Below are 16,648 nucleotides of genomic sequence, written 5' to 3'. Positions count from 1 at the left end.
CGGTATGCTAAAATGAACACTAAAAAGAAAAAAACATAATATGAATAATACAAATGAACATTAGAGAAAATAGAAATATTATGCAATACTAACAAAAAAGAGGAATTAATAAATAGCATTTTCAAAACTGAATCATTTCTGAAATGAACAAAAATGATCTTTGACATTCAAAATGAAAATGCGCAGACTTTAGAAGCAAATTCAAATGTTTATTTTCACCCATTAATGTGAAATATATTTAATATAAAGTTAAAGGTGGATTCACCAGAATTTGCACAATCCATCATGCAAAAAAGCAAAAACAGATTCCTTTCAAACATGAAAATTAAATTGTGGGATTGATCAAAATATTTTAATTTTTTTAATTTATTTTTTTTTTATGTTTCATTTCTCAAATTATTATTATTGAAATAGGACAATGAAATAATTAATGACCTTTTATCAACTTTTTTTTTCATTATTATCTTATTTTATTTATTTTTTGAAAAAATACTCATATTTATGTGTCATTTTTAAAAATAGTTTTTTCACGAGAAACCAAAATTTTTGCGAAAAATCGGTCCATACAAAAGTTTTTAAATAGTTTTTGCTTTTGAAACATCACAAAATTAATTGTTAAAATCCAGAATTACAAAAGGTTGACAGTTACACCTATGCCCCTATGTTTCCCCATAATGAACAAGCACAATCTCGATTTCAAACAATTCTATCTTTCTCTTCCCTTTCAGAGGAAATAGTTAACAAATAGTTCCGCAGGGCACAAAAGCAATCGTGTCTGCAATTATATCTAGTCTTCTCTGTGCGAATGTTTAAAATGTCTCTGCAACTTTTTCCACTCTCAGTGCATAGTCCGGTTTTTTTTCTAAGTCCGGCTGAGAGCGTCTTTCAGCATTTTCGCTGAGATATGCGGAGTCTTCTCCGAGTTTCTTCACTTCATTCTTTGCGGCTTATTTCTATATCCGCCTCTCGCGGTCATCAGCGGTCTCATTCTCTGTCTTCTCCTCGCGTTTTTTAGCGGGTTTCACTTCTTCAATTTTCTCGAAAAATTTTGCGGTCTCTATACTTGCACTATCTCGCGAAAATGCAATGTTTCTTATCGTATTATCAAATCCCAATATCTCTCAATTGCTTTCTCCATCCTTATCTCGTGACAAACTCATCTCTCTCTTCATAATAACTCTTTCGATCTTAAGTGATTTGTGACTCCACAATAATCTCGCGACAATACATGGATCTTTTTTCTCTCTCACTCCCGTTAAATTTCGCGGTTTCACATTTGTGATAATTTCTCTTGAAATGAATCGTATCATTTCTGATAATTAATTAATCATATTTCACTTTTTCAGTTTTGATGTTGTGTCCCAATGCAACTAGTCTGTATTTCCTTTGCAAAAGCCCATCGATTTTCTGAGCTTTCTATTTCTATTATCATCTCTCTGCGAAGCGCGGTTCTCTGCTCTCTCTCCTCTCATGATCTCGCAATTGAACGCGGTTTCTCTCTTTCATCTCATGAACAAGCTGCTGAGTGTTGTTCTCTTTTCTCTCTCTTTTCTCATAATCTCGAGATCAAACTCGGTTTAATTCTCTGTAACAATCTCTCGATTATGCACAGCTCCGTAAAAAATAATTATCTTTTAACTGTTACGAAATAATCCTTCTATTAATATCTAGTTGCAATCTGTGTCTTGATTTTCATAACTTTCCTTGTTATATATGTGTGTCTGTTCTGTTGATGCATTAATCAATATCTCGCGAAGCTGCGCATCTTATTCCCTAATAAACTTCTATTTGTTAAAGATGATTTTCTTCTTATCCATATCTCGTTGCAATGCGTATCTCTTCTATCTTTTGAACGAATCATGATCTCGCGGTAAAGCGCGTCTCTTCTTCCTTAAAATTCAATCAATATTCTGTTGTTTCAATGTTATATTATATTTCCACCCTATGCGCGGCTCTTTTTTCTTTGTTCGGTTTATATATTTTTATAGTTTTTGTAATTTCATTCTTTGGAATAATCTCTTGAGAATGCATGTCTTTATTTCAATAAATCAAATATTTATTAAAAGGAGATTCTTTCTCTATTATAATCTCTCTGCAATATTCGCATATATCTTCTTTTATTCTTGAAATATCTTGCGATTTCTAAATTTTCCAACATCTCGTGGCATGTGCGGCTCATCTTCCTAATAAATGAACAAAATATTTTGTTGTTACATTTTCCTTGAAAATACATTGAAATACATATCTTTATTCTATGAAAATGTTTCACGATTTTTCGTGGTTTCTAATTCTGAAATTGTTTCGCAGAGCAACGTTGAACTCTTTCCAATGATTATCTCACAATGTTTTGTAGCTTCTATTCTTGAATTGTCTTTTCACTATGCGCGGTTTTCTATTAGTCTTTATAAGCTGTGCACTTCCTTCCATTCACGATGATGCATTTCAAGCTCAGGCACTGGAAAACTCTTCAATAATATTTTCCTCTCTTTCCAGTTTCAGAATTCGATCTAAATCTTTTCCATCACAGCCTCTGTATATTATAAAAACAGGATCTTGTGTCATTTTTATTGCGGACAATAAAGATCTTCTTTGAATTTGAGTATTGGCGAAGTCAGATCTTAAACCTCCCATAAATTGTGAACAATACTTCTTATCGACGAGCAAACCTGCTTCTTGCGTTTGATGATTCGCTCTATTGAAAATTTTAATCTTTTCTTCTTAATTTGAAAATAATTTCTCATTTTAATAAAATTTTCAAAACATTTTTTGACTGTTGTGGTTTCTTTTTGTGATATAATTGTAGAAAAAGTTTGAAATAAATCTCTGTGTAATTCAAAATTGCAATAATTATACCCCATTCATTTGCCATTTTTTTAGTGTAATTTTTTTTCTCAAATTTTCGAACAAACTTTTTCTAAGAAATTGTTATAAAACAGAATTATCTCCTTATTATTCAATGTGCCGTTTCTGAATAATTTGAGCGATAATATTTGTTCAGTATTTGTTATGCTTCAATTATTTAAAAAAATCCTCAATTTCCAAAAAATTATTCTTTATCACTTCATTATTCAAGCTGTGTTGGTGTTGTGTGCTGAAAACACTCAATCAATAAAAAATAAATGAAACAAAAATTGAAAAGATGGGAAAAAATAACAAAAATGGTTTGAGCTACACAAGAAGATGACTGCAAATACATATCGGATTAACAATCGAAAAATAAGAATGGTGATTCAACAAAAACCTATTTATCAAAACATTCGAAAAAGGTGTTGGAAAATCAATCAAAACAATAAATATATGAGACACAACAGAAAATAAATACTCATGTCTGTTAACAATCAAAAAGGGAAACACAATCACAAATGCTTAAAAACGAAAAAAAAGACAAACGCAAACAGTTGTTTTGGTGAATGACAAAATCTAGTGAAATAAAACAAACAAAATAAAAACAAATATTCATTTGAGGCTTTCCCACAAATCAAAACACATTCTCAAAATAATAAAATAAATTTTTTTTTAAAACAAAAATCTGACTTTCTTCAATTCCACAAAGCAGCCACTGGTAATGCAGCTGCCCTGATATTTCCATTCCACAAACAAAACACTTATTCAAAGCAACCTCATCCATATTTATTCATCCATATTTCTTTCATTTCCTCTTTCTGCTCGCCTTCATTCCCCTTCCAAACTATTTCAAACTGCAACTGCTGCTGGTGCTTCCCTCATCTTCACCATCCTCATCAACTTCACCAACTTCACCAACTTCACCAACTTCATCATTATCATTATTATCCTCTCCCTCATTTTCCTGTTCATTTGCTTCGCAATACATCAACGACTGAATCGCAACTGCATCCGAAACTGTCATGATCAGCGCCTCTTTCGGAAAGTGCCCAAGAAACTCCCGCTTCAAATCTCCCAATGTCGGCCGCAGCCCTGCCTCACCCGACAGACACCCCTTCACCACCTCTTCAAGGCTCGACTGCTCTTCCCCCATCCTCGGCCTCTCTCCATTCACGATTTTATCTCCTGCAATCGCTGCCTCATACTCCCCAAACGGAATCTCCAGTGTCAAGCACTCCCACAGCATCATCCCAATCGAAAACACAACCGACTCCTTCGTTGCTCCCATCTTCCTCTTCATCTGCAGTTCTGGTGCCTTCCATCTCAGACACTCTTTTTTGTAATCATCTTCATCCTCAAAAGCCGATGAGGGCAGTGAGTCACTGTCATCATCATCATCACTGGCAGATGTCACAACTGTTGATGAAGAGATGGATGATGAATCTGAATCATCATCTGACGAGCAGCCGGAGTGCATCACAATGCAGATCACCATGTGTTCCGAGAACAGAACAATGTGCGGACTAAGACTGGAAAGAGAGGAAAGTGGAACTTCCATTTCGTCAAATGAATGGAGAGCGAGATTAGCCACCCAGAACAGGATTTGGGCAGCTGTTTGCTCCCTCTCTTGAAGCGTTCCAATTGCCATCTCCTTTGTCTTGTTCCTTCCATGCAACAGCATGAACAATGAATCGCTCAAGTCCACAATCAGCTTCTCATGTGGTGATGAGCATGCTATTGCATCCACCAGATTCGATATCGATGAGGTGGTCGGACACAGATCATCCATCCTCACAAATGTTGTGTTTGTGTCTGTGGATGAGATTGAAGGTGATGGTGTTCTCTTTTTTATCTCTTCTTCTTCTTCTTTCTCCAATGCCCATTCAGGAATCTTGCCTGAATCCTTTCCAAGAATATATTCTGTCGATCCACTCTCAGCCAACAAATACTCTTCTGACTCCGAATGCACCATCTTCTTTTCATACACCCTCTTCTTTGCGTTCTCTTCATTATTCATCTCTTCTCTCCTCCACTGCGCCTCTGGTGACATCTCCATCGTCACCATCTCAAATGCCTTCGGATCCTTCTTGATGTTGTCATTCACAATCTCTCTCAGATCTTTTGCTTCATTTTTCGCTTTTCTCCATCGAACAGCCAGAACAATAGATACAATCAGAACAATCAGTAGAATTACAACAAGCACAATCACAATCAACAACCAATAAGATTTCCCTTCTTTTCCTCCCTCAGCAATCCTTTCATCTCCATTTGCCTTTGCTTCACTTGCATTCTTCAGAATGAATGAATTTGTTGATGTAGGAGGCTCTGCATTCCCAAACAAAATATGCACACTCACCTCGATTTCATTTCCACAACTGTTCATGAGATCCTTTGCCACACTCCCTTCTGCTTCTCTTTCCGATAAAAATCCATTTGAATCAAAATCATGCTTTTCAATTTTTTTCTCTTCTCCCTTTCTCTTCACAACTGAGAATGACAGGTTGCATGGAACAAGAAGCATTCCTTTGAATATCAGCTTCATTCTATCTGCCTCTTCTTTTGCTTCCACACTCTCCAGAACTGGAATGAAGAATGATGAATCCCTCTCTGAAACAATCCCCTCAAAACTGCATCCTTCATTCAACATCCAAAGTGAGGAGTTATCCTTCAATCCATCCCCTCCTTTCAAACTCATCACATTCAATTTTCCAAAATCTGAACAGATGATGTTTCTTCTCGATGATGGATATTTTTCAATGAAAGGATTGTTGTTCATAAACTCTCCTTTCTCAATTATCACATTTCCCCCACTCATTGTGACTCCACCATCTGGTGAATTTGATAATGTTGAAACTTTCATAATTAAAGAACTCTTCACAACATCAACAAGAGATCCAGACCATCTGCACATCTCTTCTTCTGTATTTGAATTCTTTTCATTTCTTTCCTTTGAGCTTCCATCAAAAATGCAACTGTCCATTTTCACATCCAAACAATCCTCCAATTTCATCAATTTTCCTTTTGTAGTCTTTGAACTGACTCCACCTATTGTGCAATTTGCTAACTGAATTGTCTTTTTCATTGACAGGCACGATATTAATGATTCTTCATTTCCATCAACCGTGATATTTTCTGAATGAAACTTTTCCATGTTTAATTGTCCACATTCAATAATTTCAACAAGCGAATGAGAAACCGTTGAATTGCTGATCTCAAACAAATAAATCACTGATGGAAGTGATGATGATAGATATATTGAAGATTTTTGAAGAATGAGATTTGATATTGCACATCCATCAAGTTGTAATTCTCCTTCTGCCGTATTAATGATGTGAAATGGAATGATTGCAAAAGCTTCATTAACTCCGTCCGTCAATTGTTTTGCTGTGAATGAGCAATTCATAATTTCAAGAATCCCTCTCTCTGGTGATATCAGTGATTCGTGGGAAGAGATGAAATCTGAATCAAACACAAAATTCACTCTCAATAATGAGACTGTTCCAGTTGTTGTTATCAATGCCTCTCTTGTTTTTCCAATGTTTGATTTCACTTCAACTTCACACATCTCTCTGCTCTTCGAACTCAGACTCATTTCCTTCAGATTTATCTCTTCTCCAATCACACTCTCTTCAACAATGAGAATTTGACTTATCAGCTCTGATGTCAAGTGAATCAGACCCCGTTCAATTGAATCACATGGAAGAGCATTTGTTCCACATTGTCTGTCATTCGATCCAACCGCACTGCTCACAACAATTGTGTCACTCTGATGGATAGTCACAAACTCAATCAGATTCGTATCTTCTTTGTGTTCACAACTATCAATTCCATAGATTGCATTTATTCGTGAATAATGATTCTCTCGAAGATCAAACTGAAATTGTCTTTCATTGATCTGCGATGTGATGTTGAAACATTCAATGAAAATATCATTCCCCACTCTTGCTGTGTTCGCACTGAACTTCATTCCCATAAATGTGAAATTCAAATCCCCTCTTTCCTTTGTTGCCAGATACACCCCTCCTCCTCTCCCATTTGTGCAGCTGCATTGGCTGATTGTTGAGTCAATTATTTTCATTGATCCTGATGCACCCAATGTGAAGAATATTGCCCCTCCTTTTTCACTTGTTTCTGCCTTGTCTTCTGTGATGTTGCTCGAATTCACAACCAAACAAATCTTTTTCTCACTTGTTGACTCCAAAATGCTTGCTCCATCGTCACTTCTTTTCACTCCTGAAAATGATGATTTTTCAATCTCAATATTTGTTCCTTCTTCATTTATCTTCAATCCTTGTTCAGATTTCTTGATTGATAAAATGCAACCACCACTTTCATTCAACGATTCCACTCGAACATTCACAAAATGGCAAGTTATTCCAGAATCATGAATGACAAAAATGCTGTTTCCAACATTGCATAATTCCATCGACAAATCATTAACTTCCACACTGCCTCCAATCACATCCACAAACACACAATCAAATCCATTGTTCACTTCTGCCTCTGAATGGAATGAGCAACCACTTATCACCAAAGCTCCTTCTTTGTTTGAAATAATTGTTTTGGCTGAATTGTCAAATCCAGTTAACAGTTGCAGATGGATATTCGTCAATTCAAGATGAATATCATTCACCATGAAATATTCCAGTTGACTTCCAATTGACTTTTCAAAATTCAAAGTTGCTTTCACATTCTCTTCTCCCATCTTCACACTCTTTTTGATCTGATAATTGGACACGTTGAATGAATCTTGAATAATTGTTGATCCTTCAATTTGAATGGTTTTCTTTCCATTTTCCTTTTCCATGTTTTCCATCCCTTTCCACATCGTGAAGCAAGGCTCTTCCTCACTTCCACATCTTGCAACATCAAATCCTTCTGATGAGATAAATATCTCAAATGAGCTGTATGGAATGAGGAACATGAATAAATCTTTGTTCGAATGAAAATCATCACTTCCAACAAACAAATTGTTATCATCTTTCATTGAAGAATAATCGAAGTTGAATGAATCATTTGTCACGGTCTTGTTCAGATCAGATGCTAAAATGAACATGTTCTTTCCAAATTCTGCCTCATTTCCATCAAATATCAAATTTCCTGATAACTCAAACATTGCATTTGCATCCATCAAAGAAAGAAATATCCCTCCTCCACATTCATTGCACTTGCACTGTTTAAATGTTGTTGTTCCTCCACTTTGTGATGTTGAATCTCCAACTAGAATCTTGCTCGATGCTTCTTCCAACACAACCTTTAGCCCTCCTCCATCCCCATTCAAACACTCACATCCTTTCGTTGTTGTATTCCACACCACAAATGTCTCTCCTCCCTTCACGCTTTTTGCCATCACCACTCCATCTCCGCCTGTACGATTCACATTTCGAATTGTCAAATTCGCCAAAACACTCTCTCCTGATGTTATTGCTGTCAGATAAAGTGTTGATGAAGATGAAGATAATGAAGAAGAAGGAGAAGAGAGATCCGGCTCAGAGAACAATGGTTTTGAGACATTCATATCTTTGATCTCCACACCAACCATCGACAGCTGCGACAGCGCCACCACAAACACTGACGACGACATCACATAGCCTCCTGTTTTGCTCGTGGTGATCACAACATCCTCCAACGAGAGTGACCCACTCCCATCAGACACCACAGCCACACTCGGAGAAGAAGGATTTGCATTTGAGTTGCAATCAACCTTCAAGTGACTCATTCCAAGATGTCCTGTTGACACGCTGAACAGCTCTCTTGTTGATGAAAGGGCTCCTGTTCCAATCGAACTCTTCTCTTTGCCTGCACCAATAACTGAAATCTTCTTTGTCTCAATCGCAATCGTTGTTGCCTCTCTTTTGTGATCCCCTTCCAGCAGAGTGATTGTCAAGCTTATTTGTATCTCACACACCTCAAAGGCCCTCTTCACTGTCAGACACGGATTTGATTCATTTGACCCGCATTGCTCATACAAGTCATTCCCATTCACAGAAACATAAATTGTTTTGTCCTTCAGCCAATCCTTCTTTTCTGTATGCTGATACACCCAATTGTTTCCGTTATAATATTGGTAGTACACTCTCTTCTCATTGCTATTCGTTGTATACGATTCGTAGAATGGGTTGTATGACGAAAAGAGATTGTATCGATCTTCAAAATACACATCATGACCATATGGAGTGGAAGCATTGCAACTGCAATCATGGAAGAAGAAGAAATAGCAATAAATGTTGTTGCTTGGAGGTGTTGATTGATATGGATAAAATCTCATCCCTCCGCCATACGACACCGCCGAGCACGAAATGAACTGGAGGCTCCTCATTTTGAATGCAGCTGGAACACCATAACAATTCATCCCTCCGCCATAAGAATTTGTAAGAGAGCATGAAGTGAATAAGCACTCAAACACACAAGCACTCTCCCCTTTCCCATTTTCTGTTCCAATACAGGAAGATCCAGAAACATTAAAATTATAAAGATAAAGTCCTCCTCCATTATATTTTGCAGAACATTTCTGGAACTCGCACCCACTTATCCTGACGCAAGTTGAAATAAACCTGATAAATATTCCTCCTCCATCTTGTTCCTTGGTAGTGCAAGAATTGAACGAGTTGTTCTCAATCTTGACTGAATTGATTGAATAGCAAAAAATACCTCCCCCAGCACAATATGCATAGCAATCGTTAAACGAACAAAACTTCACTGAAAGAGTTCCAGATGCCTTGTTATACATGTAAATCGCTCCACCATTTGAAGTTCCATCTGAATAAGAAGTTCCTGTTCCAGTGGTTTTTGACCCATTCCACACACACCAAGTGAACGAATTCGTCCCATCGTCTGTAATCTGCTGTCTCGCTGGTTTCGATGGATTCCCTTCACTCCCGCTGATTGCAACATTCTGAGTGCGATAGCACCTGACAAACGAGGTGTTCGAGGCAGCCAATGAAGATGAGGGGCTGTTGAGCGAGGGGACAATGCCACCATCATAAACATCCCACACCGATGAAAATGTGCACCCACTCATCAGAAACACTCTTTGGCCCAGTCCTTCAGCCAGTTGCCTTGTTTTCAATGGATTTGTGGAGATGTTGAAGAATTCTAATTGGGAAAGGGATACAAAGTGCGATGAGATGAACGGAGCTGAAGACACACAAAAAGAAGAGAAATGGGAAGAACAAACAGAAATGTGGCATTTCTCTGGAATCTCTCCTTCCACTGCTTTTGAAGAGAAAAGTGGAGGAAATATCTGTTCAGTCGAGGTTGAAGTTGAAGTTGAAGACGATCTGAGTGAAATGTTGGTGAACAATCCACAGCTCCCACACAAATCAAAGGGGGGTGTCTCTCTCTCAACTCCAATCACACATCCACTCACATCAACAGAACTTCCATCTGATGCCCTGAGCACACTCTCCCCACCCATTTCCCTCAATCCCAATGAATTCAGTTTCAGTGATGAATTGACCCCAACAACACTTCCCTCAACCCCACTCCCACCGCACATACCCTCCTTTCCCCACATTTTCCACTCTTCACAAAAACCCCATTTTTCAGCTTTCCCAACCTTTCCACTTCTCCCATTCCATTGTTTTGTGTATTTCTTCATCATTCTCTCTTCTTTCGAGGACTCTCTCGCTCCACCTTCTTTTCCTTCAATATGTGTGTCAAATAAATGGCCATCTCCAATTTTGTTGTTTTGAGCCTTCTCTCGCCATGTGCCTTCAGAATAACCCAATTCTCCTTCTTTCGCTGATTCCTCAACAAATCCTGCTCCACCACTTGTGGCACTCTTGCACACGCACCCCACACTAATTATCCACACACAATATAATATTCCTGACAGCAACATAACCATGCCTCTCCAACTGCTTTCTTTTCTTTTTTCTATTGCAGACTAATATGGGCACTTCAACAAAAAAAAATATTATTAAACTTTTGATAAATATTGTATTATAATTAAAATAAATATTCTCCTTTGTTGTTTTTCAACATTTATTTATGATCCGATGAATAATAGAGAATGAATCATCCATTTTTGATGATCGTCTGATATTTCAGCCGTCACTCTCCGTCCAGCGATATCTGCCTCTGAGATGGAACAACATATGATTTAGAGCATATAATTACGTTGGCTGTATTTTCATGAGAAAAGGCAATTGGGAAAGAAATGAATGATGTGAAGATTGGTTTCACAGAAGAATGGAAGAGGTATGAGCGATGGAAGTTTTGTGACTCTGCACCACATATTAATGTATGTCTTTTGGTGAAATTTTTGTGATATTTTTATTTGAAGCGATTTTCGATGTTTTGAAAGAAATGATTGTTTTTGCCTCGATTGGCTGAAATGGACACGTTTCGCAAAAGGGATGGGATGCATGGAACAAGGTTATACGAGCATTTGGGTTGGGTTTTTGATGTGTTTTTCTCACAGATAGAGATGGAATTTCAGTTCAAAGAAAAAAGGCGAAAATGCGAAATGAGTGAAATTGTATGTTTTTTGTTGAGGCAAAGAGGTTTCAGAAAAAGGATGCAATGAGCGATTGGTATGAGACAAACTCTGTTTTATTCGAATATTTTCATTAAAATACAATTTTTTATTTTAATTTTCTCATATGATACGAATATGAAATTCATTAGAGAAATAACTGATAATTTCAGTTTGCAGGGAGAATTTCTTTTGAAGAAAGAGATTGAAAAGGAAAATGAGAGGAAAAATCAGGTTGAAGGCTATTGCAAATTGGAATGCAATTGAAGAATAAAAGAACAAGCAGCATTGATGATTATGGATACAAATAATGGAGAAGATATCATTGAAACAATTCTTTCGAACTTTTCTGGATCATCGTTCATCATCAACGCTTTGGAAGAGGAAATGGATTAGCATTCATTTACAACCTACTCAGAAGCGACAAAGGCATGATTGAAAGGAAAAGGATTACTTCTTCTTCCAGAATACCTCAAATATCATCGTCATCCTCCGTACACAACCTTCTTCATCATCATATGCTGTATCAGAAAAGCACCAAAAGGGATGCTTATCTGGTTGATCGATGAGAATTTAAGTCATTCCTTTTGTGATTGAGCTGCTGAGAAGAGGAAATAGGAAACAGAAAGAAACAACATTTTTCATCGTGGTGCTTCTCATTGGCAGTTGCACATCAATTCCTTGAGGCCACAGCCATTTTCAGTTGCTTTCTTCTTTCATCTGCGCTGCTGTTCTTGTTTTGGTGTGTGTCCCAATAAATCTTCAATCACACACTCCACAATCATCTTCATCTTCATCTTCATCATCCTCATTTATGTTAATATCGTTTCATCATCTTCTTCGTCTCCTTCTCCTTCTCCTTCTTTCTCTTCTTCTTCTCAGATGCTGGCAAAGCCAATGCAATCAGAAAGTGTTTCTCTTCCCTCGTTCTTCTGCAAAACATCAGAAAACACAGAGAATTCATCAGATTTAACAGAAAGTGTGATGAATAAAAGGAGGAAGTGCAGCAAATGAGAAGGAGTCGGATGAAGAGGAGAAGAAAGACAGCCACAATTCTGATGGGATGACAGAGAACACTCGAAAAGTGTTTGAGGTTTTCTTCTTCCTCTTCCTCCTCTTCTTCCTCTTCTTCATCGTTTGTGGGGTTTTTCCTCAAACAATTCAGATATTCTGTGTGTTTCAGTCGGTTTTGGAGGCATTTTCAAAGCATTTCTCTTTTTCTTCTCTGATGAGTGTCAAAGACAAAGGCAAAGGCAAAGGCAAAAGAAGAGGCAAGTGAGTGGAAGGGGAAAGAAAGCAGAAGAGAACAAAAAAAAAAAAAAAAAAAAAAAAAAAAAAACAGAGAGAGAGAGAGAGAGAGAGAGAGAGAGAGAGAGAGAGAGAGAGAGAGAGAAAGAGAGAGGACAAGAGGGAAGGCAGATGGAGACGGCATTGAAGACACCCACCGATTGTGCGAGCAGAAGAAGCAGAAGAAGATGCAAAAAGAAGAGAATGGGAAGAGAATGGGAAGAAAGAGGCAGAAAGAAGAGCATTGGCATTGGCAGCAGTGCAAACATCTTGTTTGCAGTTGGCGAAGGGGTTGTGCTGTTTGGTGTGCAACACAAAGCTCAGCAGCAGAATTGGAATAGTTTTGGAAAGCATCTGCATCTCTCTCTCTCTCTTTTTTTTTTTTTTTTTTTTTTTTTTTTTTTTTTTGGAGAAAGCACAGGCTGTCATTAACATGCGTTTGACCTCTGTTTGTCTGTCGCTGCAAGTAATATCAGCATTTTTCAGTTTTATTTTGTTTTTTTCTATTTTCTGTTTGTAATTTGAAAGCTTCTGCTCTGAAGAATGAAGAGGAAAATTGGCAAATGGGCTCATGCGACCTGCTGAAACAAAAACTACATAAATAAATGAAATCAAATATGGGTGCAATAAATATTTCTTGATGCGAAAATAATATCAAAAAAATGGAGAAAAAAAATCAAACGATGAGTGTTTTAGAGATTGACTTATTATTTGATGTTTTGCCATTTTTTAATCAAAAACAATTATTGAATAAATTTACATTTATAATCTGAAAAACGAGATCCTCAGTATCAATAGTGGAGGCACTTTATGGAAAAGAATCAAACATTTGTCATTTATAAAAAAAATGATTCAAATATTATAAAAACTTTCTTTCAATGGTTCGTTGAACCTTGATGTGAAAATTTTGTGTGTTAATGTGTTTGTTGAATAATCACGGTTTCTTGTTTCTAATTTTGAAATTGTTTAACTTATTGATTGTCATTCATCATCAAGACATTTGTTTCTATGTTGATTTTTTTTTCCAGTCTATAAAATGTGTGCTTAATATATTTGTTTGAATTGATGATGATTTTTTGATTTCCTGAGATGGGTGATTTTTTTTGATATCATAAAAAATTCCGACGTTTGATCATAAAAATTTTTCATTAAGGGTAAAGTTGATCAGAATAATTAATTGTCCGTATAATTTAAGCATTGCTTTATTTGTTATTGTTATTGTTTATTTGTCATTTTTAATTAGAAACAAATAGTTTTTATTTCAAAATTTGAAAAAATAATTAAAATATTTCCCAAAAAATATCAAAACTTCAAAATACAGTTCAAAATGCACGCTCAATCTTTAATATAACATGCCCACAATGATAATCTTTATTTAATTAGTTATATTATTTTTGAAGATTTGAATAAATGATGTTATTGAAAATGAGAAAAATTTGATTGGTCGAAATCTACAAATAACAAATGAAGTCAATCAATTTCCTCGGTTTTAAAAACCAATTCACCAATTGTCATTTCCAGAAGTCTTTTCTCTCTCAAATGCTTCGATTTCCAGTTCCTTTAAAAAAGAATGAGGTTTTTATTTATTTTCTAATCCAATAAGCTTCGTAAGAAATAAACATCTCCAATTTCCATTCCAACTTCTTCATTCTGCGCGCTTTCCAAATGAATCTGCTGTTTTAACTCGATATTCAGCCTGTATCACCAGATTTCATCCTCACATGCATTTTAATTCATTTCCGCCTCCTGCCCTGTAAACAACACAAAAAACATCAACAGATAAATATTCATATAAAGAAAACAAATAAAGGCCAAACTGCACTTCGACTGGTTTTTGACAAACACACTCATCTCCACAGCCATCATCATTCAAAAATTCAATCTCTTCATTTCAGTCTCAGAATGGTCAAATTGCAACATGGAATGCATCTCCTCAAAATACATTGTGCATCTCACTGGAGGGTCTTCTCAGCCCGTACACATTGTTGTGGATGCCCAGAGGTGTTTTTTCTGTTTTTGGTATGATCTTCTCCTTTAATAATATTCTCAACCACCAAAAGAAATATATCTCGTTTATTTCATCAACACCTTGCACATGAGGGATATGGCGCAGAGAAGAGATGGAAGAATATTTGATGTGGCAGGGGATGGGAGTTGAGTGGTTTTTTGAAAGTTAATGCTTCAAGAGGGGTTTTTGATTGATTGAAATTTGGAGACGGAGGGATGGAGAAGAGCAGGTGGAGATTCAGAGAAGATAATATAGTAAATATATAGAGAAGTGGTTGGAGATGGTGAGGAAGGTGATTATTGTTGATGGGAGAAATGGATTTTGAAAAAAAGGAAAAGAGGTCAAAAGCGGGCAAGAAGATGAATATTCTGAAATATTCAAATGGAAGAGGGGTATTTTTTATGAGAGAAGAAGATATTTTGGAAGAGACGGGGAAAGATGAAGAAAAGGAGGGGATTGACATTTTTTGATGATTTTGTGAGCTGAATGGAAGAGGGGAATGGAAAGGAAAGGAAATTAAGAAATATTTTCATTTTTTGTTTCTCAGTGAAGCGCAGAACATTTTCAAAAAGGTTGTTAATGAACGGAGGATGTCATTTTCATCAATTGATTTCAGTCAACCTTCAACAAATATTGTGATGGCGATTGTTAGCTCTTTCTAATATCAATTCATCAAATACAATATTAGGTCCAATCAATGAATTCAATAGAATTATTTTAAACTTCATAAATATCGTTCGGCAGATTTCACATTTTTCAATCACATCGTCTTCATAGCCTTCATCATCTTCTTCGTGTTCTTCGTCTTCACCTTCTTCTTTGCCTTTTTCTACTTCCTCTTTGTAGTATTCATCTCGCTATCTGCTGAATCAGACCATCTACCTTCAATTTCATAAATACTGTTCAATTATCCAGGTGATAAAATGTGCCAATAATTATATCGTTCAGTTTTCCTGCTCTCAATAGCAACATCACTGTTGATGCCTTTTATGTGATAGCTGAATGCGCATCTGAACCACTTTCCTTTATTGCGGCAGCTCACTCCGCTCTGTTACATCGATTCGAATAGCTTTTATTCGCAAGCTGTGCAGAATGAGATGAAATGAGTGAATTATGAATGCATAAGGGCTGGCAGGCGCATAGCGTTCGTCCTCTCGCTTTATGAAACCGCCTAAAGGAGAAGAGAGAGGAGAGAGTGCTCAAATGGAAGAAGCAAAGAACGCGGAACAATGAAAAGGGAGAAAGCATGAAGAAACAAAGGCGAAGATGAAGAAAAGAGAGAAATGTGAGTTTTGAACTTCGTGAATTGATGCTATCCATATAAGGCTTTTCCAGGCAGCTGCAGAAAGGAAGGGGAAGAAAAAGAGAAATGAACAACAGCAGACATTTTACTCGTTCGACAGCACGCTCTTATCTGCTTAGCTGCATACTCAAAACATCACAACCTTCTCAACATTTGCAACTCCTTCTTTTTCTCGCTTACCACATGCTCAGTTGTCTGCACCTTCTATTCTTGTTGGAACTCCATTGAATCCCTTAACATTTTCATCTCCTTCCACAGACTTCTCTTCACTCACACAAAAGTCCCTTGACATCTCAAGCCCAAGCTCTGCCTCTTTATCGAGCATGTCTTCTCCTTCTCCTTCTCCTTCTTCTTCTTCTTCTTCTTCTTCTTCTTCTTCTTCTTCTTCTTCTTCTTCCATTTCTTCCTTCTCGCTGCCACCACTTGTAACTGTTCCGATCCCTTATGCGATTCTTGAGAAGAGCAGATTGGAAAATGGGAGAGTGTTTGGGAGCTACAGCGTGCGAAACACGAGGGATGTGTTTGACCTTCAGATAATTGTGCGAAATGCGCAGCGTATGTGGCAAGAAAGTGGATTCGGGTGGGTGGTGAGAAGGAGGGAAAGGGAGAGAAGAATGAGAAGAATGAGAAGAAGAAGAAGAAGAAGAAGAAAAAGAAAAAGAAAAAGAAAAAGTGGAGAAATGAAAGAAAGAAAGAGGTGCAAAAGAAAAGATGAAAACAACAAAAG

At 36.8% G+C, this 16,648-nt stretch overlaps 2 protein-coding genes across 2 annotated transcripts; both read right to left on the bottom strand.

Moving 5' to 3' along the window:
* Positions 1-3,145: 3,145 nt before the first annotated feature.
* MONOS_12303fu15071 (uncharacterized protein) lies at positions 3,146-10,760 on the bottom strand. The gene has a single exon (XM_067864913.1). The coding sequence runs from the start codon at positions 10,691-10,693 to the stop codon at positions 3,689-3,691; it is 7,005 nt and encodes a 2,334-aa protein (XP_067721892.1). The 5' UTR covers positions 10,694-10,760; the 3' UTR covers positions 3,146-3,688.
* Positions 10,761-16,108: 5,348 nt separating this feature from the next.
* Positions 16,109-16,321, bottom strand: MONOS_12304 (uncharacterized protein; the record flags this gene model as incomplete). Its single annotated transcript, XM_067864914.1, has 1 exon — positions 16,109-16,321. One exon carries the CDS (start codon positions 16,319-16,321, stop codon positions 16,109-16,111), a length of 213 nt encoding a protein of 70 aa, XP_067721891.1.
* Positions 16,322-16,648: the final 327 nt, after the last annotated feature.

Source organism: Monocercomonoides exilis (genome assembly GCF_001643675.1).
Source record: "Monocercomonoides exilis strain PA203 chromosome Unknown scaffold44-821271, whole genome shotgun sequence".
NCBI classification, from domain to species: Eukaryota; Preaxostyla; order Oxymonadida; family Polymastigidae; genus Monocercomonoides; species Monocercomonoides exilis.
The sequence above is the reverse complement of the archived record's forward strand: the minus strand, read 5'-3'. Positions and strand labels throughout refer to the sequence as shown.

Coding starts and splice junctions, on each gene's coding strand:
- MONOS_12303fu15071 (XM_067864913.1), bottom strand. CDS start 10,693: ATGGTTATGTTGCTGTCAGGAATATTATATTGTGTGTGGATAATTAGT.